Source organism: Chaetomium strumarium (assembly GCF_033439665.1).
Source record: "Chaetomium strumarium strain CBS 333.67 chromosome Unknown B0T15scaffold_6, whole genome shotgun sequence".
Lineage (NCBI taxonomy): Eukaryota > Fungi > Ascomycota > Sordariomycetes > Sordariales > Chaetomiaceae > Chaetomium > Chaetomium strumarium.
Genome location: NW_026944434.1, coordinates 1689616 through 1712505, shown reverse-complemented (window position 1 = coordinate 1712505; position 22890 = coordinate 1689616). Strand labels below are relative to the sequence as shown.

The 22890-nt window shown below is 58.8% G+C and overlaps 9 protein-coding genes across 9 annotated transcripts; 4 read left to right on the top strand and 5 right to left on the bottom strand.

Annotated features, from left to right (window-relative positions):
- Nucleotides 1-948: 948 nt before the first annotated feature.
- B0T15DRAFT_539843 (uncharacterized protein) lies at nt 949-4516 on the bottom strand. The gene is made up of 3 exons (XM_062869759.1): nt 3282-4516; nt 3133-3198; nt 949-2871 (listed from the first exon to the last, which is right to left on the bottom strand). The coding sequence occupies exons 1-3, from the start codon at nt 4280-4282 to the stop codon at nt 1176-1178; spliced, it is 2763 nt and encodes a 920-aa protein (XP_062719105.1). The 5' UTR covers nt 4283-4516; the 3' UTR covers nt 949-1175.
- A 474-nt stretch (nt 4517-4990) lies between these two features.
- On the bottom strand, nt 4991-6627 carry B0T15DRAFT_271123 (uncharacterized protein). The gene is made up of 2 exons (XM_062863458.1): nt 5678-6627; nt 4991-5619 (listed from the first exon to the last, which is right to left on the bottom strand). Exons 1-2 carry the CDS (start codon nt 6457-6459, stop codon nt 5121-5123), a joined length of 1281 nt encoding a protein of 426 aa, XP_062719104.1. The 5' UTR covers nt 6460-6627; the 3' UTR covers nt 4991-5120.
- A 590-nt stretch (nt 6628-7217) lies between these two features.
- On the top strand, nt 7218-7956 carry B0T15DRAFT_513517 (DASH complex subunit Duo1-domain-containing protein; the record flags this gene model as incomplete). The annotated part of the gene is made up of 2 exons (XM_062868043.1): nt 7218-7433; nt 7495-7956. The coding sequence occupies 2 exons, from the start codon at nt 7218-7220 to the stop codon at nt 7954-7956; spliced, it is 678 nt and encodes a 225-aa protein (XP_062719103.1).
- A 73-nt stretch (nt 7957-8029) lies between these two features.
- On the bottom strand, nt 8030-9726 carry B0T15DRAFT_271111 (ribonuclease H2, subunit B). The gene has a single exon (XM_062863457.1). The coding sequence runs from the start codon at nt 9472-9474 to the stop codon at nt 8107-8109; it is 1368 nt and encodes a 455-aa protein (XP_062719102.1). The 5' UTR covers nt 9475-9726; the 3' UTR covers nt 8030-8106.
- A 365-nt stretch (nt 9727-10091) lies between these two features.
- Nucleotides 10092-12746, top strand: B0T15DRAFT_486780 (uncharacterized protein; the record flags this gene model as incomplete). The annotated part of the gene is made up of 5 exons (XM_062866384.1): nt 10092-10833; nt 10870-11251; nt 11288-11638; nt 11675-12156; nt 12373-12746. 5 exons carry the CDS (start codon nt 10092-10094, stop codon nt 12744-12746), a joined length of 2331 nt encoding a protein of 776 aa, XP_062719101.1.
- A 584-nt stretch (nt 12747-13330) lies between these two features.
- Nucleotides 13331-17401, top strand: B0T15DRAFT_270975 (SNF2 family N-terminal domain-containing protein). The gene is made up of 2 exons (XM_062863456.1): nt 13331-13464; nt 13541-17401. Exons 1-2 carry the CDS (start codon nt 13460-13462, stop codon nt 17013-17015), a joined length of 3480 nt encoding a protein of 1159 aa, XP_062719100.1. The 5' UTR covers nt 13331-13459; the 3' UTR covers nt 17016-17401.
- A 385-nt stretch (nt 17402-17786) lies between these two features.
- Nucleotides 17787-19671, bottom strand: B0T15DRAFT_560294 (uncharacterized protein; the record flags this gene model as incomplete). The annotated part of the gene is made up of 3 exons (XM_062870528.1): nt 19167-19671; nt 18909-19101; nt 17787-18841 (listed from the first exon to the last, which is right to left on the bottom strand). The coding sequence occupies exons 1-3, from the start codon at nt 19317-19319 to the stop codon at nt 17787-17789; spliced, it is 1401 nt and encodes a 466-aa protein (XP_062719099.1). The 5' UTR covers nt 19320-19671.
- Nucleotides 19672-19860: 189 nt separating this feature from the next.
- Nucleotides 19861-21508, top strand: B0T15DRAFT_539834 (uncharacterized protein). The gene is made up of 4 exons (XM_062869758.1): nt 19861-20554; nt 20622-20820; nt 20885-21008; nt 21089-21508. Exons 1-4 carry the CDS (start codon nt 20264-20266, stop codon nt 21474-21476), a joined length of 1002 nt encoding a protein of 333 aa, XP_062719098.1. The 5' UTR covers nt 19861-20263; the 3' UTR covers nt 21477-21508.
- On the bottom strand, nt 21509-22314 carry B0T15DRAFT_539832 (uncharacterized protein). The gene has a single exon (XM_062869757.1). It carries the CDS (start codon nt 22219-22221, stop codon nt 21676-21678), a length of 546 nt encoding a protein of 181 aa, XP_062719097.1. The 5' UTR covers nt 22222-22314; the 3' UTR covers nt 21509-21675.
- Nucleotides 22315-22890: the final 576 nt, after the last annotated feature.

Below are 22890 nucleotides of genomic sequence, written 5' to 3'. Positions count from 1 at the left end.
AGAAGCCCGACGAGCTGGGAACAGCCAGAACTTGAACTGCATGCCCAACTTCCCCGGTAGCCACAAGTTTTGTCTCGCTCGAATCTGGATTGATAGTTACCGATTCCCCGGACCCAGTCCCCTAGGAGACCGAACCTCGTACCGTAGTAGTACTCCAGGCCCGCCAACTCAAGCGATAAACGTAAAACTCCCTCTTATCCATCAGCCAATTCTTCAATAACAGCGTGAGAAGTCTCTTCATCAAGGCAAGAACGGAACGGAGAGTCTCTCACCCCGCTGCCGAGCGAGGCGGTGCAGAAGAGCAGCCAATGCGGAGCACCGGGCCCCAAGAGATCCCCGGGCAATACATACGTCTGTATCTTGGCGCCACGGGGCATCGTGGCGAGCGTGGGAAAGAATGGCAAAAAGTGAGTTGGCATGGGTGCGTTGTCTCGTTGGTTGATCTTGTGTATATCGACCGGCCGGCTCTGTTGGTTTACTACATTCGTGCTGTTTGGGGAAAGAGACTAGTACATAGATTGCTCTGAGACAGACTAGTCATGCCGAGGTTCTGGGCACAGTTTCCCAAGAGATTGGCAAAGGGGGCGGTGAAAATGAGTAACGCTATAGCAAGTATTGTATGTACTTGTACTTGCTGCTCCCTAGATATCCATAGGAGGACGAGACTGACTGTCACCTTTCACTACTTGCAATATCAATACCCGCCGGACCAGTTCAACCTTGAGATCAAGAGCAGAGTAGCAAACTTGGAAGCAAGTCAAAGAAAGATAGCCTCGGAGTAGTAATCCTACCTACACTAGCTACTACATGGAGCGTCCCACGCCGAGATTTCCCCCTGATAACAACATTCTTGGCTACACACGACACGGAGAACTCAAGACTCGCTTCCACGATGCAGACATCTTCGTGCCGCCAAAAAACCAAGCACGGAAGCGTCGGGGCCTTGTGTTGAGCAAAAATCCAACAGATTGGCATCCATTTCCGGAAGTAAGACGTCTAAGCCTCTTTTTACCAATACTACGACGGTGGCTGACCAACGTTCCATATGCCACGCGTTTTTGTTCCCGTACAACACATCCCACACAGAGGGGTGGTATCGACTAATAAGAAGAAACTAGGTAGGTAACTCATGACCGTGTTTGTAACAAACTTGGTCTTGTCAGAACGACCGGGGATTACCTACGCCCCGGCCGCCGTCCCAGATCAACCTCCCTAACCAAGACCATCCCATCATCCTCCTCCTCCTCCTCCTCCTCCTCCTCCTCCTCCTCTTTATCCGTATCCCCAGTAGTAGTACTAGTACTAGTACTAGCATTCCCAAGAACGAAAGGCCTCACAGCCCTTCTCACCACGCCGCTCCAGAACCCGGCCACGACGCCCGCCAGGCCGTCGCCGGTCTGCTTGAAGTCGGGAAAGGCGTTCACCTCCAGCAGCCAGGCCTTGGCGGCGTCGTCGACCAGGAAGTCGAGGCCGTACACCTCGAAGGCCTGGGGCAGCGGCTGGAAGTGGATGGGCATGGCCCGCGCGGCCGCCTCGAACAGCTCGCCCGTGACCTCGCAGATCTGGGCGAAGACGGAGGCGGACTGTTCCCGGGACAGCGGCAGGGCGGAGAAGCGGTGCACTAAGCCTAAGCCGAAGTCTGAGCCGCTTCCTTCTTTCTCTGTGGTAGACATTGTAGGTGCTGAGGAGGAGGAAGAGGAGGAGGGAGAAGAGGTTTGTTGCAGGCAAGTATTAGTCAGGTGGGCGTCCAGGTCGATGTCGGCGCTGTCCACGGACCCGGAGCCCGGTGGTTGGTACGGCTTGGCGGCAAATAGCGCTAGCATGTCGCGGTAGACGTAGACGGACAGGCTGCCGACGCAGAGGACGTAGACGCGGATGTGGAACTTGCGGTTGTGGAACTCCGGGAGCAGCAGGGGAGGGTGGATGTAGGGCTGGGCGATGAAGTGGCGGAGGTGGGAGGTCATGATGGGTTCGTCTTTGTCCGCTGCGGTGTTGCCGTTGCTGTTGTTGTTGTAGGCTCCGCCACCTTGGGCGTCGTCATCGCCATCGTCATCGTCATCGTCATCGTCATCACCGTCATTGTCGTCGTCGTCGTTGTCGCTGCCGACTTCCCACCCGTCAAAGATGCCCTGCAGCTGCTCCATGGTGCTGAACAGCCGGATGCCCTGGCCGCGATCGCTCATGCTGGGCTTGAGGATCCACCATTCGGTGGCATCCTCCTCCTCCGCGGCCGGCGTGGCCTCGGCAGTTTGCTCCGCCACGCTCTCGGCGTCATTTTCCTGGCTGCCGGTCCGGCGGGACTCGTTCCTCTCCAGGCTCTCCCGCAGGTCAAATGCCTCGACTAGCGCGTCGTCCAAGAACTCGGCGTAGTCCACTTCGAACGCCTCGCTGCGCTTCACATGCGTCTTGAGGACCGAATCGGGGTGCTTCGCCACCCAGTTGTCGACGGTCGCCGACAGGAAATGCTTCCGGATGAGCGCCTTGCGGATCACGTAGCTGTTGACCAGACAGGTGTCGGAGTGCCTCGATGCGTAGTCAAAGTCAATGCTCTCGTAAGGCATAATCTGAACGACCTTGGCGCCGGGCTCGGGGACAACGTCTGCCAGAGAGATGTCCGGAGACGAAGAAGACCAAGACGACGGCGGCTTGACCAGGGCGTAGCTCTTGGGCGGCAGGAGGGACTCCATGGCTGACAGGATCAGGGGCTGCACATAGTCGTCGTCATAGTCGATCAAGGCGTAGGCTTGGGGTTTCTTCTTCGCCTGGAGAGGCAGATTTCGGGTTCCACCGGTAGAAACGGTTTCCTTAGAGACCGTCGAGGCCGAATGCTTGACCACAGCTCCGAAGGTTGAACTCCTGGTTGGGCGGCCCCTGGGAAGAGAGAAGCATGGTAAGAACAGGGCCTGGCTACTCGGACCAAGTATGACAAAGGTTATTTTTTCCCAAATCGGACGGGAGGGCCTCAGCTGGGACTGCCTCATCTAGTATTGCTAGATCGTGTGCTTCTATGTTCTATCTGATGAGAACCGGAACGCGCCATGATCATACCACGCCGTCCGTCCGATTTTCGCCACAGCGTGCTGCAAACACGGGGGATGATGAGCTCCATGAGCTCCATAAGTAGGTACTTACAATGACAGCTCTTTGCCGTGCAAGTGTGTGGCAGTCTGGAAAAAGTTGGCCTTGAGCGGCGTGACACTACATAAGACGGAGAGAGTCAGTCACCAACCCATCAAACCCAGGATCACCGGCAGCAAGGAATGAAGTCAACCATCACTCACCTTGTATGCCCCTCCTTCACCGCCCACCCATCATTTCCCGGCGGCGCCTCCTCCACGCTCTGGTAGACATCCGTAAACCGCGGCGACCACTTGAAGTGCTTGTGCGTGTGGCACGCCGCCGTGCCCTGGGCAGCCGCTACACCTGCGTCGTCCGCCTCGGCGTCGCCCTCGGCCTCGCGGATCCTCTCCTCGTCCTCCTCCTCGCCATCCACACTCCCATCCACCTCGGTGAAACAGCTGCCCGCGCCCCAGTAGTTCTGCAGCATCTCGGTGAACAGCACTTTCCCCTCCTCGAGCCGCTCGAGCAGCGGCACGTTGACGCTGTACAGATCGACGCTACCGTCGGCGGGCCAGTCGCGCACCAGGGCCTCGATGACGCGCACGCTCTGGCGGCTGGCCTTCTGGATGATGGCCGTGTCGTGGTTGCGCGAGAAGAAGGCGTAGCTGAGCGCGACGGCGCGATGCCGGCACACGGCGGCCTCGAGCGCGCCGCCCAGCGTGCCGCTGCTGAGCGCGAACACGGCCGTCGTGTTGCGCCCGTAGTTGGGCCCGCTCACCACCAGGTCGACCGGCCCGCGGTCGCGGAAGAAGTGGTACAGCCCGATCTGCACGCACGACGCCGGTGTGCCGTCGACCAGGATCCATTCCTCTGTTCCAGGGCGTGTGCTGGGCCGGCTGTGCGTTGTCCCGTGGCGGGCCTTTCCGTTCTGTTCTTGGGTTCCGGTGCCAGTTCCATTTCCGGTTCCGGTCTGTTGATGGTTCCGGCCGTCATCGTCGTCGGTCAGGCCTGCGGCGGGCGCCGATGGTGGAGGTGGGCGATAGTACAGTGGCTTGACTGTCTGGCCGATCATATGCGCCTTGCCGATCCACGAGCGCTGCGTGTGCGGGAGGCAAACGGACACGACGTGGCCGTGTGACTGGAGCTCCCGAACAAGGGAGTGGACATAAGGGGACGAGGTAGGCGACGGCGGACCGTCGTCGTTGACCACAAGAATGTGCATTGTGTGTGTGCGTATGTGCGTGCGTGTGTGTGTGTGTGTGTATTCGGGAGGTACTAGGTATCTTTCTGGTTTGGTAATGGTTGTTCAAAATCCTTGCAGTTGGATGTCAAGTGGAGTAGGTAAGAGGAAGGCCGGGTTCAATGTCGCCGCTCAGAGGTCTTATAGAGGGGAAGAAGAGTCAAAGCGTAGGTAAGGTAGTGGCAAACTTGAGATGTGAGGTTGGTACCTGATGAGTATCGCACCAAATTGCCCCTCTATTGACATTGAGTGATGCGTGGCGGTGGGGCAAGCAAGCTCGGCTCATAGTGCGGGAACCGCGAGAAGCGCTCTGACCGCGTAATGAAGCCATGACAACACTCATGATGCCTTCATCTGGTTGTGACGGCCACGTCTGTTGCCTGGGCCTGTATTATCTGATGCTGCTGTTTGCATCTCGGCCGCGGCTTTACATACTGTACAATACAAATCCCTGTAACCCTTCCGACTTACCCATTCTCCCTAATTCTGAAAATGACATTCATGAAGTTCCCGGTCCTGATATTCATCCTATCCAGGCCTTTGTTGCCTATGGTTTCTGATATTAAGCACCAAGGTAAGCCTGTGGAAGAGGAGGACGCGAAAAATGGAAAACAGAACGGAGCAGCGAATCCATGCCCATGACCCTCCAAACTCCCGTTCATCACACAAAGCTGGATGCATGCTGGAACCCGTGCCAGAAAGAGAAACTAAAAAACCATTCATGCTGAAATCGACGCCATGTCGCCACCTTCCTATGATGATATCACCAGGTCCAATGTGCTGGTAATTGCAGGCTGGCGTCTCGCCTCCCGATGAATCATTAAGCCCTGGTACGCTTGGACGCGGCTGCCGGGATATCCTCACCCGACCGCTTATGGCCAGTGCTCTGTGCGCCGGCCTTCGTCCGGCGCCAGCTATCAAAAGGGCTGCCTTTCGCGGGCTTGGCCTTCATCGGGCTGCTTTCCGTGGCCTTTTTGCTTCCGAAACGCGTAGTACGCGCTGTGGCTGGCGGAGAAGCAGGTGCGTGCCGGGGGGCCTTGGGGGTGCCAGCCGCCTCTTCGATCAGATCCACCGGGGTTTCGGGCTTTTCCGCCTCCAGCCCCGCCAACACATGGTCCTCAATGTCGGTCGGCGCTTCCTCGTCAGCATTCTCCAGCTTCGCCTCGTCCGCCATGGCTGTTGGAAAGAGCAGCCGGGGCTTGATGGATGACCGGGTAAAGTGCCGTCTCGGCGCTTCGACAGCGCTTTCCAGGCCGCCCTCACCGTCATCCAGGCTCTCTTCCAGCTCAGAAAACTTCCGGAACTGCTTCTTGCCTCGGCTGCGAAGACTTGTCAGTAATAGCGTCAAGAGAATAAGCTAAAAAGAGAGTCACGTACAACGTAATCAACATGCCGTCCTCGCGGCGAACAGCCTCTTCGATAGACACCCTGCCCTCGCCGGGAATAGTAACAGTGTTGCGCTTGCTTCGGCGCCGCGGCGGCTCCGGAACTGCAGTGTGCTCCCCGACGTAGAAGGGATTCTCAGCGCTGGTGTCCTTCTCGGGAACGCGTGCGTTGGAATCGGTGTAGATCTCGAACGATGCCTCGGCAACTTCCACAGAGTAGAAGCTACTCGGCCTCTCTTCGTCGTCGCTGTGAAAGAGATTGCGCGCGACCGCCTTGACCTTGTCCTTAACCTTGTCGTTGGGCGGCTTCGAGGGGGTTTTCGCCGGCGTGACGAGATTGCCGGCACCAGTCATCGCGCTTGTACGACGGGAGCGCGACTCAGGCATGGGCGCAGGTGACAGTCCAAGGGCGACGGCAGCGGTTGCGGTTCCCTCAGCCGTGAGGGTACCCGAAACCCTGCGCGACGAATCCATGGGAGGCATGCGCTTTTTCTGCGGCGAGAGGGCAGGCGTAGCCATGTTGGAAGCGAAGTGCTTGTTTGTCGACTTGGGCGAACCGAGCGAGCTTTCTTGTTGATGGCGACGCGATGACGGTTGTGGTGATGGTGTTCGATTTGCAGCCCGTTGCGCGATGCGGGTTGACTTGCGCGGGCCGGGTGTATAGGGCTGGTAATTGTCTGAATAACCGTGTTGGGGCGCGGGAGGTGTGTGAATTCGCGCGGTCGGTCCTGGGGAAGGTGTTGATGGCACAAATGGCTCCATTGTGCCCACCATGTTTGAGGCTGCGTGCACCTGATCTCCAAATCCAACGTTCTTCTAGCTGGCAACGTGCCGTTCAAGGTTGGTGGACGACGGATGAGTGCCGGTCAAGACAAAGAAGCTTTGTATAGAAACCGTGGAGTGGAAAGCGAGGTGTTGAGCGTTTGGAGAGAGGAAAGGGATCGGATGTGGCTCGAATGCCGCGGTGGAACTCTGTTTAGATTTCAGCGATTGCGAGCAACGGTGGAACAAATCGCGCAGCGCTCAATGCACAATAGCCGGCGCCTAGGGCAACAATAGCTATGCTAGGGTCTCCGGTGCCAGAATAAGAGCGAATGTCGATTCGATTGTTCTAGGGTTGTGTTGTGGAAGAAAATACGTTTAGATCCGGCAATGGAACAAAATGGTGGAGGAGAATGGAGGCGAAGAAAGGGTTGGGGGCGGTCTGCATTCGATCAGGAGCACGGCCCAGCCTCCCATTGGGCTCCCAGCCCCCTGGTCAGTTATTAAGTGGCCCGACAGCAAACGCGAAACCCCACAATTTACGCGACGCGTCTCGGTTCTTGCACCCTTGTCAGCCCCTCATCCCCTCCAATCCGATCCAAACAACGCATTCAGTACGATGCCGAGCACAACAAAGCAACGTCATCCATATGAATGCACAGGCGACGTCAATGCAGGATCGAAATCAGGAAATCAAGCTGGCAAGCCCACCGTAGCGTGTCTGGACATAGCACAACCCAAACATTAAACTACAAGGCGTTCTATTCAGCATGGCCAACGCATTCGACAGCTCTGATAATGAGGACCCGTTTGCATCGCCGCCCAGCCCAGCGCCAGGTCGTTCTACGATTCCCGCCAATCAGAACTTTGATACCGACGAAGCCCGCGAGGCTGCGTTGCGCAAGGAGCTTGAAGGGGTCAGGAAGATAAACGAAGTGATAGAGGGCGTCATTGGGACGTTAGAGCGGGCCAAGGGCAACATGGGCGTAGGTTGCGACTGTCAAACGATGCTGCACTCGTGTGCTAACCTGGTCTTTTGACGTCCAGACCGTTTCTAAGACAGTAGACAACGCCTCTACGCTGCTCAACACCTGGACTCGCATCCTCTCGCAAACGGAGCATAACCAGCGCTTGATCCTCAACACAGAATGGAAGGGCGCCACGCAGGACCTCGTTGACATGGAGAACGAGGCGCTGCAGAAGCAGCAGGAAGCCGAGAGGCGGACAGCTGAAGCGGAACGGCGGCGCGAAGAGGCGCGGGGGAAAGCACAAGAGGAGGAAATGAGGAGGGCGGCGGGAACCTCATCGTCATCGAGGGGAACTGTCCGTGGCGGCACAAGGGGAAGGGTCACAGGGCGGACAAGGGGCGGCGTATCGACGTCATCTTCATCGACAACGTACGGGAGTGATGCAAGGCCGAGCAGCGTTGCCGGCTCAAGAAACACGTCGGGAATAGGAAGAGGAGGATTCGGGTACGCGAGGGGAGGACGGTCAAGGGGCGTGAGATGAGGGTCGACCTCAGAGGAGAAAACCATACATATTCATATTATATCCATGCCGCGATACAGGTCCTGAACGCCTACCCAGACCGACTACACTACCGCTCTGCTTATATTGCAGGATGATACAGGCCTAAGATAAATGAGATACCCAAAGAAGCTACGTCTTCTTTTTGAAGAAATCGCTCATCTTCTTCATGCCAGACGTGTTGACCTTCATCAGTTCCTTGACGCCCCGGCTCATGCTTGCTTTCTTTGCCTTTTCTTCAGCCTCCTTCTTCCTCCGCTTCTCCGCCCGGTCGTCTTCCTCCTCATCCACCGCCCTCTTGCGCGAGAACTCGCCGGACCTTGCCGCCGTGGCCTCCTGGCGCAGCTTCGCCAACCGCGCAAGGTACTCATCAAGCGGCTTGAAGTCGACTTGGTCAGTCGCCTTAGCAAGGTTCTCCTGTAGCATCTGCGCTATCGCCGGCGCCACATAGCTCGAGCAGATGAAGTTGAAGGCGACCCTCAGTCGCTGCAGCTTGACCACCTCCTCGGATGCTTTCATGGCACTGGCAACCTCCCCTGCCCCCACACCATCGTCATCCGCAACGGACGTAGCAGCCGTTGAGACCGCCGACACCGCCGAGGCCGAACTCGCCGTTGTCTCCACAGACGAGACACTCGACTGAGTCTCGGCGCTCTCTTCCCCAGGCGTACTGCTCCCACTCCCACCGCCAGTTCCCTCCCCCGCCGCAGCCGGAGCCGCCGCTACATTCCCGTCCCTCCCCCTAGCCACCCTGACGCCCAAGACAGGCGCCTCCAGCTCCCGACGCACGAACCGCTCCTCCATACTAGGCGGTAACCCTCCCCCAGTCCCCTCCCCGTGCTCAGCCATCCTCCTCGCCTTGCGAAGCATCTCAGCCAGCAGCTTCGCCTCGCTGACGCGGTACATATTCTCGTCCCCGGCCTGGACGACGTCACACACGGCCGCGAGGCGCGTCTCGACCAGCGCGCGCGTGGCGGGGCATGACGCGAGCAGCTCGCCAAGGTGGCGGGACGGGTCTGGTAGCGTGTCGAGGTGGTCGTCTGCTGAGAGGAACATCCTCTTCGTTGGAGGGCTGGCGGTGCATAGTAGCGCGGGGAGGAGGAGGAAGAGCGGGTCGAAGGGCGTCGCGACGTGCAGCGCGGGGGACTGGGTTATTTGCGTGTCGATGGGTGGTTGGTCGTTGTTATTGTTAGTGTTCGGGGTAGTGCTGGCAGGCTGGATGAGCCAGCTTCGCGGGGCGGATTTGGGCGGGCAGATCTGCGTGAACTCGAAAAAGCCGGCTTTGGGGCAGACCAGGTAGCGGGTTGGTCTGCTGTAGCGCGGGTGCTGGAGGGTGGCGATGCGCGCTGATGGGGAGGCGGTTCGCGGGAGGCTGAAGAGTTTCGGTGGGTTGTCCGACTCGGCGGAGAGAGTGTAGACCGAGACGGCCGGTTTGGCGACCTTCTTGTCGGCGCTGGCACCGGCCGTTCCTGCGGCGCCCTTTGAGCGCGTCCTTGCCATGGCTGTATTAATTATCGCGGGCTTGAGATAGCAGTTCCATCTGACGGTGCATTGGCTCTGTTGAGTCTGGCAGGCTGAGCACCTGCCGAGTTAATTGCAGGACCTCGGGAGCATCTTTGGCGTTGATGCAGGGATGCGAGCGCCAAGGGGGCCCTGTAAGTGCGACGCGACATTGACGCGCAGCGTAGGCGCGTTTCGCGTTCACAATGCGACTTCCAGGTTTCATCAAACGCCTCATTCACGGCTTTTACATCACACATCACCTTATCAACGGGAATCGCGCTTATCGATCTCGATCGCAAGAATTACGAGACTCGAATTCCAGTGAGTTTTCCCGGCCAAATCTCGACCACCACAACCCTACTGCATGCGCTCCTGCAAGCGCCCGAGAATGGTCGTCTTGTCGGGCATTAATTGGCTGATACGTCGACACCCCCGGCACACCTTGCGCTGCCCTGTTTCACCTGAACCATAAACAAAAACCGTGATTACTCAAGTACGGATCCGTATAGTATTGCTGCTCGAGATTTGCACTACTGTAAGCCCGGACTTCTGCGCATTGTGTCGGTTGCGCGACTCTTCGCCCGGCTGGAGCTGTTTAAATCGCCGATCCCGCCATGGCTGCCCAATGGCCGCCGCGGTCGCCCCACGAGGCCCTGCTCAGCACCCCGGGAGGGAGGGAGAAACTGCGGCGGATCGAGGAGCGGTCATCCCCCTCGCTTTCCCCGTCCCGGCTCAGGGCATCACGGTCGGTTTCAGCGCTCGGTCCCAGATCAGGAGCAGGCGCGAGTGCGGGGGAGGATGCGCTCTTCGAAGGAGGGGATGACGACGAGGAGGAGGATGACGAGGAAACGTTGCAGCTCAAACTCCAGGCGATCCAAGCCCGGTTGAAGCTCAAGAAGCTGCGGGCAGCCAAAGCGCAGGGGAGGTCCACGGCAGCATCAAAACCTCACCCCGGCGATGGAGGGGCTATGAAGGGTCTTCCCATGCAGTCGAAACTTGCGGCCGTCCGGGACAGAATGGAAAAGCAGGCTTCACGCGATATCGTGCAGGTTCCGGCCTCGCCGGTCAAGAAGGCGCTGCCTCCTCCTGAACAAACGTCGCCGCAGAGGATAGTATTAGGGATTGACAAGGGCCTGAGAGGCGCGGACGTGTCTCTCAAGCGAGCTCCCAGCCAAAGAAGCGCGAGGGAATCGCAACCAAGTCAGCAAGGAAGCTACTTACGACGGGCAAAGTCACCATTGGACAGCCAGATCCAGCAAGAAGCACGTCCAATGAGCTTCAACGAGCGACTCGCATCTGCGCGGACCGAGGAGGTTGCGAGGCGCGAGAGGAGAGAACGGGCGGAAAAGGTCCGGAGTACCGCGTTTAGCGTGGGAAGGCAGGAGATGGAAGAGTACAAGGCCAAGGCACTCGAGCTGCCAGACCTGCCTTCAAAGTTCCTGGAGTTCTCGAGAGAACAGATTCTCTCCTCGATGGGGGGATCATCGGGGGCCGGGCAGTTACAACGCAGCAACACTGCGCCCAATGTGCGGGCAGGGGCGCGGGTTGGGAACTTCAGCAACGCTTCGACAACGACGACAAGCGCGGTCGAAGACACAGATCCAGGCGGAGGCTTCGAACCATACTCCGGGCTTCACCTGTCGAAGCGCATACTTCCCCACAACGTCCTCGCCCGGGCCGTGTCGGGGAAGAAAGCCTACCTCCTCAAAGACCTCCTTCGCCAAATCAAGGCACCCGACTGGTCTCTTCCGGACGACGAGACCGACATCGTTGTGTTCGCCATCGTCGCTTCCAAGTCAGACCCGCGCAGCCACCGCCCGGGCCCCGGCAGCGACGGCAAATCCCAACAGGACCGCGGCAAATACATGGTGATCACGCTCGTCGACCTAACCTACGAAGTCGACCTCTTCCTCTTCAACTCGGGCTTCGACCGTTTCTGGAAGCTGACCCCAGGCACGGTGCTGGCCATCCTCAACCCGGGCATCCTACCCCCTCCGCCCGGGCGGGAGGCGACCAACCGCTTCGGGCTGGTCATCAACTCGGACGAGGACACGATCCTGGAGATCGGCAACGCGCGCGACATCGGCTACTGCAAGAGCATCAAGAAGGACGGCACGTACTGCAAGAGCTGGGTCAATGCGCGGCGCACCGAGTACTGCGAGTTCCACACGAACGAGGCCGTGCGCAAGGCCCGCAGCGCGCGCATCGAGATGAGCACGACGGTCGGGCTCGGCGGCGGCGGCGGCGAGCGCTGGAAGCACAACTCGCGGCGCATCCACGCCAAGTCCGAAGAGGAGAAACAGCGCGGGCAGTACGACCGCGCCACGCACAGCCAGTACTTCATTAGCACCGCCCACCGCGCCGCCGATCCGGACGATGAGCGCCTGAGCGGCATGGCCGACCGCAAAGAGCGCGAGGAAGCGCTCAAGCTGCGACTCGCCCAGAGGGAGAAAGAACGCGACATCGCCCGGCGGCTGGCCGAGGCCGGCGGCGGCGCAGGGAGGGAGTATATGAGCCGTGCAGCGGGCCGGATCACCACTACCACCACAACAACCACCACTTCTACAAACACAACTGCGGGATCCAGCTTCTCCTCCGCCCCTTCCTCCTCTTTACCCTCCTCCTCCTCCTTCTCCTCCGCCGCTCCCATATCAGCCACCACATCAGCCTCCTCCATCGGTACCACGACCAACCCCCACCCCCAGGACCAACCGCGCAAATGGGATGCCCGCGCTTTGGGTTTAGTCGGCCGGCGCGGCGCCGACCAGCCCAAAATCAGCCTCGGCCCCCCACCCTCCACCACCAGGACCACCACCGCGGCAAAGCGCAAGCGGCCCGAGTCGGCCGGGTCCAGCTCGACGGTCAGCAACCTGGGAACCGGCGGAAACAGAGTAGCTCCGCTCGGCTGGGGCGCGCAGCTCAAAGATAAGCTGGGGCGGATGAAGGGCGGGGAGAGGCTCGATGGGCGGGATGGCGCGAACATGAACGGGGGGTTGAGTGGCGCTGCTGGTGGTTCTGGTTCCACGGGCGTTCCGTCTCTCCCTCTTCCTCCTCCTCCTCCTCCTCCTTCTGAGGGTGCCGCTGCGAGGGGCGATAAATCGCCCGTGAGGAAAAAGACGCGGTTTGTGACGGAAAAGGGCATCCGCGAGGCCGGGAGGGACAGTCTCGGGGAGCCGATGCTTTCGGCGGCGGTTAAGACCCGGCTGCGGCGGCAGGTCGTGCCCTTGGGGGATGATGATGACGACGATGATTTGATTATTGTAAGGTGAGGATCGGGTACGGGGCTGGTGAGGGTATGGCATATGGGAAAGGCGGTGTTTGTGTGAGGCGGGTGGTTGGGCACGCGGTACCTGGTATGAAATAGAAGTACTGTCAGAGGCATGTTTGGAGTTAGAAGGCTATATTGGGCTAGGCTGGGCGGCTTCAAGCATGGATAGGGGGTCATGTCTGGATAAGGTGCATGGTTTGAATTCATCATTGGCATTTGCGTCCGGCTCTATTCTAGTAGGGATCGCACTGAACCAACTCCCTTGTACATGTATGTGTGTTTGTGTTTGACTGCTTGCCCTAACAGCCTCTCATCAGTACCTAAGGCTTTGTTGGGCTTCCTATTTCGTATTTTATGCGGGCTTCCAAGTTGAGACGGACTCGGAACAGAAACAAACGAGTGTGATCAAGGCCTCGAATAAGGGGTGGTGATGATGTGACAAAGTGCCCCCCGTGAGTGTAAGTGGAAGAAGGGTTGGGGTTAATGATGATCCACCCTGCCGACCCCGCAGCGGCAGCCGCTTGGTTACCTTGGTACCCAACTTGGGTGCGTTTTCGTCATGTTTATTGAGTAAACAGTTGAATGAGGGGTCGGGCTTCAGCACGGTCGCCAGCCTGAACTTCAACCGCGTAACCACCGCGTATCAGACTTGCCCACGGAACCCACCTAGCGTTAGCAGAGCTCTTAGGCTGGTTGCATACTGAAGGACCGTTGATGAGGTATGCAACGCAGAACAATACCCCCGCGGGATCTCCCTACAACCCCAGAAGAAGCTAACAGGATTGTCGAGCGCAGGAAACCGGGGTCTGCCTTTGCAATCCAGCCGCAAAACAGCCTCGCATCAAACGACAGCCGAGACTCTGCCCGTCCGAACAAACCGAATAAACGATCAGCCGACAGCACGCCGCGCAAGTCGCGGGCAGAGCTGAGACAGAGCTTCTACGACCTGATCCAATCCACGACGATCACGTACTCCTCGCCGTCTCCCCCGAAACGCTCAGACAGTCAGCTCCTGCCCGGCCTAGAACGAGACACCATGGCTCGATTACGGAAGGAGTCGTTCAGCGATGACGATCTCGAGATCCTGAGCTCCCAAGCAGCCAACATGTCACTCGGTCCTCCCGAGGTGCAAACGCCCTCGAGGCCGAGAGGTAGACCAGAGCCCGAGGTCATCGACCTCTCCAACAGCCCAATTCCAGTCATCCGAGCCCCCGCAGCGGCAACGCCGACGCCTAGTTTTGGCCACCCAACAAAGCTGGTCCCGCGGTTCGGCCAGCGCAAAGACGACCCCAACAATGTGTTCATCCAGCGGAAGACTCGGCCTGAGTTTCACAGCGACATGTATAGGAGTTCGGGTCCCTTGAAGCCCAAGACCGAGTCCAAGAAAGCGCCGGCATTGCAGATGTTCAGCTCCATGAGCGAGGAAGCCCAGCCCGCGTACCAATACAGCCGGCCGGCGGGATCGGCATTTGGGAATACGGTGTTTTACACAGATCCTGCCAAGGCTTCAGAAGATCTGAAAGCCTTGCTTGAGGGGAGTCTAGAGGACGAGGACGAGGATGAGGATGAAGAGGGCAGCGGGGTGGACAAAAAGGAGGGCGACAAACCAAAAGAGGAGACTATCGAGGATGGATCTCTGGAAGGTATCAAAGTCAAGCTTCTCCCACATCAAGTAGAAGGAGTGAAGTGGATGCGCGGACGCGAACTCGGGACCGCCAAGAAGGGGAAAGCGACGAAGGGAGGTATCCTAGCAGATGATATGGGTCTTGGAAAGACCCTACAGAGCATCTCGCTGATCGTCAGCAACCCGATGCCCGGTCCGGAGGACGAGGAGTGGCAAAAGCAGTTTGGACACGTCAAGAAGGCGACACTTGTCGTTGCGCCTCTTGCCCTCATCCGCCAATGGGAAGCCGAGATCAAGGAGAAGGTGGCTCAGGGCCACGAGCTCAAGGTCTGCGTACACCACGGCCCCAATCGGACGAAGGACTCAAAGGTTCTCGCCAAGTACGACGTGGTCATCACCACGTATCAGATTCTGGTATCCGAGCACGGGAACAGCAACCCGGACCGGACAAGGAACCCCCAAGTGGGCTGCTTCGGTATCTCGTGGTACCGCGTGATCCTGGACGAGGCACACAGCATCAAGAACCGCAACGCCAAGGCCACCAAGGCGTGCTGCGCTCTCCGCTCCGTATACCGCTGGTGTCTCACGGGGACTCCCATGCAGAACAACCTCGACGAGCTCCAGTCGCTGGTCCACTTCCTCCGGATCCCGCCGTACGACGACCTCGCCGAGTGGCGCACCAAGATCGACGGCCCCATGAAGAGCGGCAAGGGCCACATCGCCATCCAACGACTGCACACGCTCCTACGCTGCTTCATGAAGCGGCGGACCAAGGACATCCTCAAGGAAGAAGGCGCTCTCGTGGCAGGCGGCAAGAAGGCGCTCGACGCGGCCGCGGAACAGGCCAAGAAGGAGGGCCACTCAGCAAAAGACTCGGCAGCCGCAGCGCCGACGCCTGCGTTCAAGGTCACGCAGCGTAAGGTGGTCACGGTCGAGACGCGCTTCTCGCCCGCCGAGCGCGAGTTCTACGACGCGCTCGAGGAGCGCGCCGACAAGAGCCTTGAGAAGATGATGAAGGGCCGGAACGTCAACTACGCCAACGCGCTCGTCCTGCTACTGCGACTGCGCCAGGCGTGCAACCACCCGCGACTGTCCGAGACGAGGCTGGAAAAGGACAGCGATGCCTTGGGTACGGTTACCGCGGCGCAGCCTTCTGCTGCCAAGGCGAGCGCCGCGGTATATGATGTCGATGACCTCGCGGACGCCTTTGGTGGCATGGGTTTGCAGGCGAGGCAGTGCGAGATGTGTCTGAATGATCTGAGCAAGAAGGAGGTCGCCGATGGGCTTATGCGGTGCACGGAGTGTGTCGAGAGCTTAAGGAAGGTGAAGAGTGAGAGTCCTCGGCGGAAGAAGCCGGAGAAGAAGGAGAAGCGGGTTAGTGTTGTGGAGGAGGAGATCAAGATTGAGAAGATGACCAAGCGGAAACCCAAGGGCCGCAAAATCATCACAGACAGCGACGACGAGGAGGAAGACATGGAGGGGAGCTGGTTGGTGCCGGAGGATGAACGCGGTTCCCTCCGTCTCGGCAAGGCCGGGGGCGAGGAAGACGAGAACGCGGAAGGTGGCGGCGAGGACATCGCGTCCGAGGATTCAGACCGGTCTTCCGACAACGACGACGAGGAGGGGAGCCAGCTCGACAGCTTCATCGTCAAGGATGAAGACGTGCCGGAAGACGAACTGGCTGCAGCAGACGGCTCCGACACAGATTCGGACGACGAGACGTTTGTGTCGGTGTCTAAACTCCGCTCGCAAGTGGTCTCCGAGCCAGGGGCCGACGACAGCGAGATAGAGGCCTCGGAAGAGAGCAAAGATGAAGCGATCTCCGAATCCGAGCTTCACTCTGGCTCAGAGGGCGACGACTTGCCTATCCAACGTGGTCATCACAGGAGGAGCACCAAAACCCGTCCTTCCGCTTCCAAGGCCAGACACCGCCGAACCAGCACCGACGACGACGACGACGATAACATCGGGATCACGGCCTCGGCCAAGATCCGCGAGCTGCTCTCCATCCTCCGCAAAGAGACGGCCGAGCACAAGTTCATCGTCTTCTCGCAATTCACCTCGATGCTGGACCTGATCGAGCCGTTCCTGCGCGGGCAGCCGGGCCTGAAAGCGGTGCGGTACGACGGCAAGATGGCCAACGACGCGCGCGAGGCGGCGCTGCACGCGCTGCGCACCGACCCCCACACGCGCATCCTGCTGTGCTCGCTCAAGTGCGGCTCGCTGGGGCTGAACCTGACGGCGGCCACGCGCGTCGTCATCGTCGAGCCCTTCTGGAACCCGTTCGTCGAGGAGCAGGCCATCGACCGCGTGCACCGCCTGACCCAGACCGTCGACGTCGTGGTGTACAAGCTCACCGTGGCCGACACGGTCGAGGCGCGCATTCTGGCGCTGCAGGAGAAGAAGCGCAAGCTTGCCGAGGCGACCATCGAGGGCGGTATGCGCAGGAAGGGCAAAGGCCAGCTCAAGCTGGGCCTGCAGGAGATTCTGGAGCTGTTCAAGCACGATTCCAGGCGCTCGTTTGGCGATGATCCGTATGGTGGCCTGGATGAGAAGGTTGTGGTCCAGGACGAGAGGGCCATGATTGGGCATAAGAAGAATAAGCAGGGGCGGAAGGAGCATGAGGTGTATGGGCGGCGGTGGTGACGTGTTGCGGGCGTGTTTGGGATAGACGGGACGGCGTGGACGGGAATGGATAGGAATAGGAATAGGAATAGGATACGATATAACGGGGTCCCAGGACAGGAAGGGGATAGGATGGGAGTTACTAGTACTTGGTTTGCCGGAAGCAGGAGGATATGGGTAGGCTTTGGGTCAATGGATTTCCTGCGTCAGAGTTTTAAGGGATTACCGAAATGTTTTGTTGTCTGTGTAGATGTCTGGGCTATAGGGCGGAGAGTATCTTGCGGTATGCTCACCGTGATGCGATTCCTGTGGATTGGGGGTCTATCGTTGAGTGCTACTTGTATGTGCGAGCGGCTGTCACCCAGCCTTGACGTGACTAGCATACAATATCAGGATTGTTAAGCCTGAGCATACTAGGCTTGGAACCTGAGCTCTAGATTTAACCATTAAGAAATGCTATAGAACAAGTATGTCTATGTCATATCAGCCCCACCCTTTGACCTGATACAATCTACACTGTTTGCAAAACGTCGATACTTTGATATATCCCCTTTGAACCTTGCAAACCCCCTGACCTGACTGCCCAACCGGCCCGTTGATCCCCCCCAAACCACATATCCCCCTGTAATCTCAACGCCCTAATAAGTAAAACCTGGTATCGCAACGCCACGAATGAAAGAAAGCAACCTCCGAACCGGAGACCCAGCCCCATCTCCAACGCACACCTGCTCTCTTTTACTCAAATTATTTTTTTTTAAAAAAAAGACCAGCCCAGAACGAGGACTTAAATACTTAATACCGCCCGGAATCCTTCATCTCCTGTGCCCTCGTCTGCCCCTTGACATACTCGCTCAGGCGCATCTCGTTGCTCTCCCCGGCGTGCCCGGACATGCGCCGGCTTCCCGGGCGGTAGGGCGGGAGCATGGGCTCGGAGGGGCGCATCCCGTCGGAGACGAGCGCGGAATCGGCTGACTGATCTTCTTGATGATGATGATGATGATGATGATGATGATGATGGTCCTCTTCGGAGAGCATGGGCATTCGAGGGAAGGATAATGACGGGTGATGTTGGTGGTGGTGGTGGTGGCTACGCTGGTGGTGGATCTGTGGTTGGTGCTGGTGCTGGTGCTGGTGCTGGTGCTGGTGCTGCATCCCGTCTGCTACGAGCGCCTCTTCCGCGTCGTCTTCGTCTATGGGGACGGGGACGAATCCTATGCCGGGGTTGTTTTCGTTGGTGGTGGTGGTGGTGGTGATGGTGGCGGAAGAGGAGGATGGGGTAGGGGAGACCGCGGCTAATGGTCTTCGGGGGAATGGAGCAGGCGGTGGTGGATGGCTGCTGTGGGATCGGCGTGGTGGGACTGACGGGCCTCCGTAGGCCCCGGCTTGTGAGGATGTTGATGAGGTTGCTGTAGTGAAATTGCTGCGGAGAGAGGTGTTGCGCGTGAGGACGCCCTCGCTTGACGGTTGCGGAGGGGGTAGGCTTGCTCTGGCGGTCTCATGAAGTCGGGATGGAGACTCGATGACCTTGAGGTTGATCTCCTCTGCCCGCTCGAGTGATGAGAGCAGCTCGTCGACCTTGGTGTTCTTGGTGTATCGCTTCTCGAAGATGGTAAGGGTAGTCACGGTTATGGTGAACATGTAAGAGAAGCTGTCGGTAGTCAAGTCAGGACGTGAGAGCAACAGGGCGTGATCAGGAAAGACGGACACAAGGGCAGTGGCAATGACATAGTAGGAGCGGTCCAAACCGCATAACTCGTCCAACATGCCGCGATGGCCAGGGGCTTCGTCGCTAAATCGAACGGTGGTGTAGCCTTTAGGGGGAGACTCGGGGTGGTCTTCGGGACGAACTGGAGGTATGTGTAAGTGACGACGGCAGAAAAAGATAGCCGAAGAGCAGCTTGGGCTAGTACTGACAGTCGGTCCGCGTCATGCCGGCGCAGTGTGTCGGGAGGCCAGCACGGGCGAGGGTGGTGATGATGCCGAGCACCACGACGCAGAAGAGGACATCGCAAACGGCAAACCCGGCCAGCCAGGATGTCCTGCTGGACCGTCGACCGGTGTTTTGGAGGACGAGAGCAAGTGTTGAGTATCCCGTGAGAGCGCAAGCCTAGCATGTCGCAAATGAGCCGGTGCAACAGCAAAAACAGCAACAGAAACTCCGGTTGAGCATACCAACAACTCGAGGGCGGCCATCTGATGCGATAGGCCGAGCTTGCCGGCATAGACTTTGACGGTCAAGTAGCCATGCATGCTAGTCGCTGCTAGAGAACCCAGTAGCTGGAAAGAGCGGCCAAGCGCCAGCCATGTTGGCAACTCCCACCCCATCGTTGACAGGAGATTACCTAGGTTAGGTATTTTGTTGACCAGCTTCCGCCTGGAAGACCCCGAAGGCAGGGGACGCGGATTCACAATTGACACCCAAGGTCATCAGACTCGTCAAACCGAAAACAGATCCAAGCAAAGCACGGAACCACTGAATTCATCTGGCAGCACAACCTGTGTTTGTATGTAGGTTTGCTCTCTTTCTCCTGGGCTAAGCAGCCGAGCGACTAGATGCGGGAGGCTGGGGCTGTGTCCCTGTGCCCCCCGACCGTTGGGCGCGATCCTCTCTCACCTCTCCATGCGGAATGGATTGAGCGGTCGGCCGCCAGCGGGACCATCGTTCGGTTGACGGGCGTAGTGGGGCGGCAGTGACGGGACGGCACCTCATTTGCGGTGCCGGGACGCCGACCTGCAGCGCTCACGGTGTCTGGTCTTTGCCCTTGTCTTTCTGCCTTGATCAAAGTGGCAGGCGCGGGCGGTGCTGTCAAGATTTAACTTCGCTCGGGAAGAACCCGTGTTTCATGTTTCAACCGTCACATCATCATGATAAGCCTTGTTCCCGGGCGAATGCAATGGACGGATGGGTAGTATTCTTCAAATCTCATGCTCTTATTCTCAGTCTTGACGAGGACGCGTCAGCTGCATCTCCCGCCGTGGCTTCTACACTAGCGGCTGCCCTGGGCACAGCCTCAACCAAGGGGAAGAGACAATCGTCTGATTGGCTGGCCGGCGAAGATCCAAGCCGGGGCCTTGGCAAGAGCAGCTGAGCAGTGCCGAGCAGTCTGCTGCTTACTCCGGGGTTTCGGACACGGGGAGTCAAAGGGACTCGGATGTTTAACACCTGCCGTAATCCAATCCACTGCTGTTCTCAATGTTGTGTAATCTCTAGATGATCTTTTGGAGTCAGAGTTTCGTGCTTGCAGCCACACACATTGAGACGTCCAAAGATGCGCAGATGCACCTTCTTCTCCAGGTTCTGCTCGCGGCCGCCAAGGACCGACGACGGGCTTGGTGAAGACGGCGAGGCGAACAACGAGAAACGTGTCCGGAGCCCGCGGGACTGGTCTGCCATCGCCTTAGCAGTGCTTCGATCCCTCCAATTCCTTTACGTTGCCTTTGCGTACTACTCGCTTCAAGACTTCCAAAGATCAAGTTACTTCCGTGACGATGGCCCCTGGCATCATCCACCAGACCAGATGCGTCAATCCTGGCGGACGTTGCGCTGGGTCCGGACGCAGGTACGAGCACAGGAGCTGCCCAAGTATTAACTCTGACGACACCAGACCCGTCTAACCTTCTGGACAGGCGTCCGTGATCCTAGTCTACCACACCTTCATCATCGTCATCCCTGGGCTGCTGCGGCTCCTCAAGCCGACGAGACGGCCGTTCACGGGCTTGTCTGCCGTGTTTGGTGACGGTTGTGCCATGGTGGCCATGCTCAACATCATGGTCCAGCTCGACACTGCCCATGAGGATTACTGCCATCGCCCTCCCCCGAGAGCAGGTACGTTGTTGTGTGCGGCTAGGTGAGCCCTGGGCCCTCGCCCATTTTGCTAATACGGGCCCAGACCCCATCACGCACGCAATGTTCAGCTTCGGACGGAACGATCAGCATCACCACCACAACATGGACAGGCACAGAGCAGTGTGCCGCTCACTGGATGTGGTTTTCGGCCTGGGCGGGATCATCATGTGCGTCGCCCCTGAACCCCTAATCTCTTCCCATCTACTAGTAACCCGCCCGCCCACTCACACATCCCACTCCTGTGTAGCGTCTCCTATCTTTGGTCAGCCCTCGTCACGGCCTGGCGCGCCAAGCAATCATCGCCACCTTCGGTGCATGCGAAGGTTGAACAAGTACGCGATGTAGAGCAGGGTGTCACACCGCGACCGGCCGTTGTTATGCCAGAAGCTGCTACTAGACCGCAAGCGACATCGTCCCAGAGACAAGACTCGCCGCCACCCCCTTATCGCCCTGCTGTCGCAGAGCTGGCCCAAGAGCCCGATGCAGGAACCGGCTACCCCAGAGGCCGGGTCTCCATGGAGACGGTGTCGTCGGTTGGTCTCGATAATTACCTGGTGTCAGACGGCTGGCGGGCGCCCGAAGAACCACCAGTCTACTCGAGCAGGCCACCGAGTTTGCATCATGCGCACTTGTAGTTGCAGCTTTATATAGTAATCCATAATAATGTTGCTCAGGCTTTGCTCATATTTGGACGAGCATCGTACGAATGACTAAGGCACCTAGTTGACTAGTAGCCTGCCTTTGACTCACCGGTCAGCCGAAACATGGTCACGAGCAAGTTATCTACCCACCTACTTAAGGTAGGTATCTATCTCCCGACTACAAAAAGCCCCCTCAAATCCCAAACCGCTGCCTAGCCAACTCCCTCAACCCCTCCACCACCCTGGCCTCCCTCTCGCGGTAAGCCCTCACCCGCTCCTCCCGCTCCGCCATTCTCGCCCGCTCCGCCTCTTCCCGCCGGCTCACCCGCTCCTTCCTCTTCTCCGCCCTCGCCCTGACAATCGCGCGATACTCCTCCTCCGCCGTGGCCCCGCCGCCCAGCAGCTCGCCCTCGGGCACGTCCCCGACCGGCCCCCCGGGCGACTTCTCGCGGAACCCACGCATCTTCTCGTTGACCTCCCTCCGCTTCTCGAGCCGCCGCTCGCGCGTGCCGGCGTCTGCCCGCGGCGGGAGGGCTTCGTCCAGCAGCGCCTTTTGTTCTTGCCGGTGGGCGCGCCGCGCGAGGCGGAGGGCCGTCAGCTCGGATTCCCGTAAGACGGCTAGCGCTTCGTCGCGGAGGGAGAGGTCCGCTTGTGTTGGGATTGTTGGGCCCGGGGCTGTGGCTGCGGCTGGGGTGGGGATCCTTGACGCTGATGGTGTTGAGGATGATGATGTTGCCATAGAGCGGGTGAGGTGGTCTGTTTGAGGCGGTGGCGGGGGAGGGCCGTAGTCGTCGTCATCGTCATCGTCGTCGTTGTCGTTGTCGTTGTCGTTGTCGTTGTTGTCGTCTGCTGCTGCGTCTTTGTCTTTGTCTTGGCTGAATGGGGCAGCGGATGCGGGAGAAGGAGAGGATGGATGATCATGGGTGTGTGTACCCAAGTCCTGGTAATCTTGAGCGGCGCGCTGGAAGATTTCCGGGTCGTACCATCCCTCTGCGAGCTCTCCTCGATTCCACTTGCCCATGAAGCTCTTCCATCGGCCGCGGATCTCAGTTTCGTCCATGGAGTCGATGTCCAGGGTTTTCTGCAGGTCCAGATAGTGGGCGAACAGCGGTCTAAAGGTGGCCAAGTCGCTACGCAAGAGCTGGCGCGCGCCAAACGGCAGTTCTTTTCGAGAAGAGGTCGGATCCGTCAACCCCTGTGTTGCTGAATCATGGCGGTGACGACGTGGACGGTCATGTCGTTGGTGATGATGATGATGCCGCCGGTGGCGCCCAGATCGCCTGTCGCTCTCTCTACCACCGCCTGGCGGATATGAACGTTCCGTCTCCCGACCTCCATGGTCCTCCCTTGAAGCGCCCTCCCTTAGCCTCACCGACCCCCCAGTTTCTTCACGATCTCGCCACCGATA

Bases quoted from the DNA above. Each gene is read 5' to 3' on its own strand.
- B0T15DRAFT_539843 (XM_062869759.1), bottom strand. From the start codon at position 4,282: ATGCACATTCTTGTGGTCAACGACGACGGTCCGCCGTCGCCTACCTCG. The intron at 3,199-3,281 runs GTGAGTGATGGT...CGTCTTATGTAG, and splicing joins GTGAAGGAGGGGCATACAAG to TGTCACGCCGCTCAAGGCCA. The intron at 2,872-3,132 runs GTAAGTACCTAC...CTCTCTTCCCAG, and splicing joins CACGGCAAAGAGCTGTCATT to GGGCCGCCCAACCAGGAGTT.
- B0T15DRAFT_271123 (XM_062863458.1), bottom strand. From the start codon at position 6,459: ATGGTGGGCACAATGGAGCCATTTGTGCCATCAACACCTTCCCCAGGA. The intron at 5,620-5,677 runs GTACGTGACTCT...AAGTCTTCGCAG, and splicing joins GACGGCATGTTGATTACGTT to CCGAGGCAAGAAGCAGTTCC.
- B0T15DRAFT_271111 (XM_062863457.1), bottom strand. From the start codon at position 9,474: ATGGCAAGGACGCGCTCAAAGGGCGCCGCAGGAACGGCCGGTGCCAGC.
- B0T15DRAFT_539832 (XM_062869757.1), bottom strand. From the start codon at position 22,221: ATGGCAACATCATCATCCTCAACACCATCAGCGTCAAGGATCCCCACC.
- B0T15DRAFT_539834 (XM_062869758.1), top strand. From the start codon at position 20,264: ATGCGCAGATGCACCTTCTTCTCCAGGTTCTGCTCGCGGCCGCCAAGG. The intron at 20,555-20,621 runs GTACGAGCACAG...CCTTCTGGACAG, and splicing joins TGCGCTGGGTCCGGACGCAG to GCGTCCGTGATCCTAGTCTA. The intron at 20,821-20,884 runs GTACGTTGTTGT...ATACGGGCCCAG, and splicing joins TCGCCCTCCCCCGAGAGCAG to ACCCCATCACGCACGCAATG.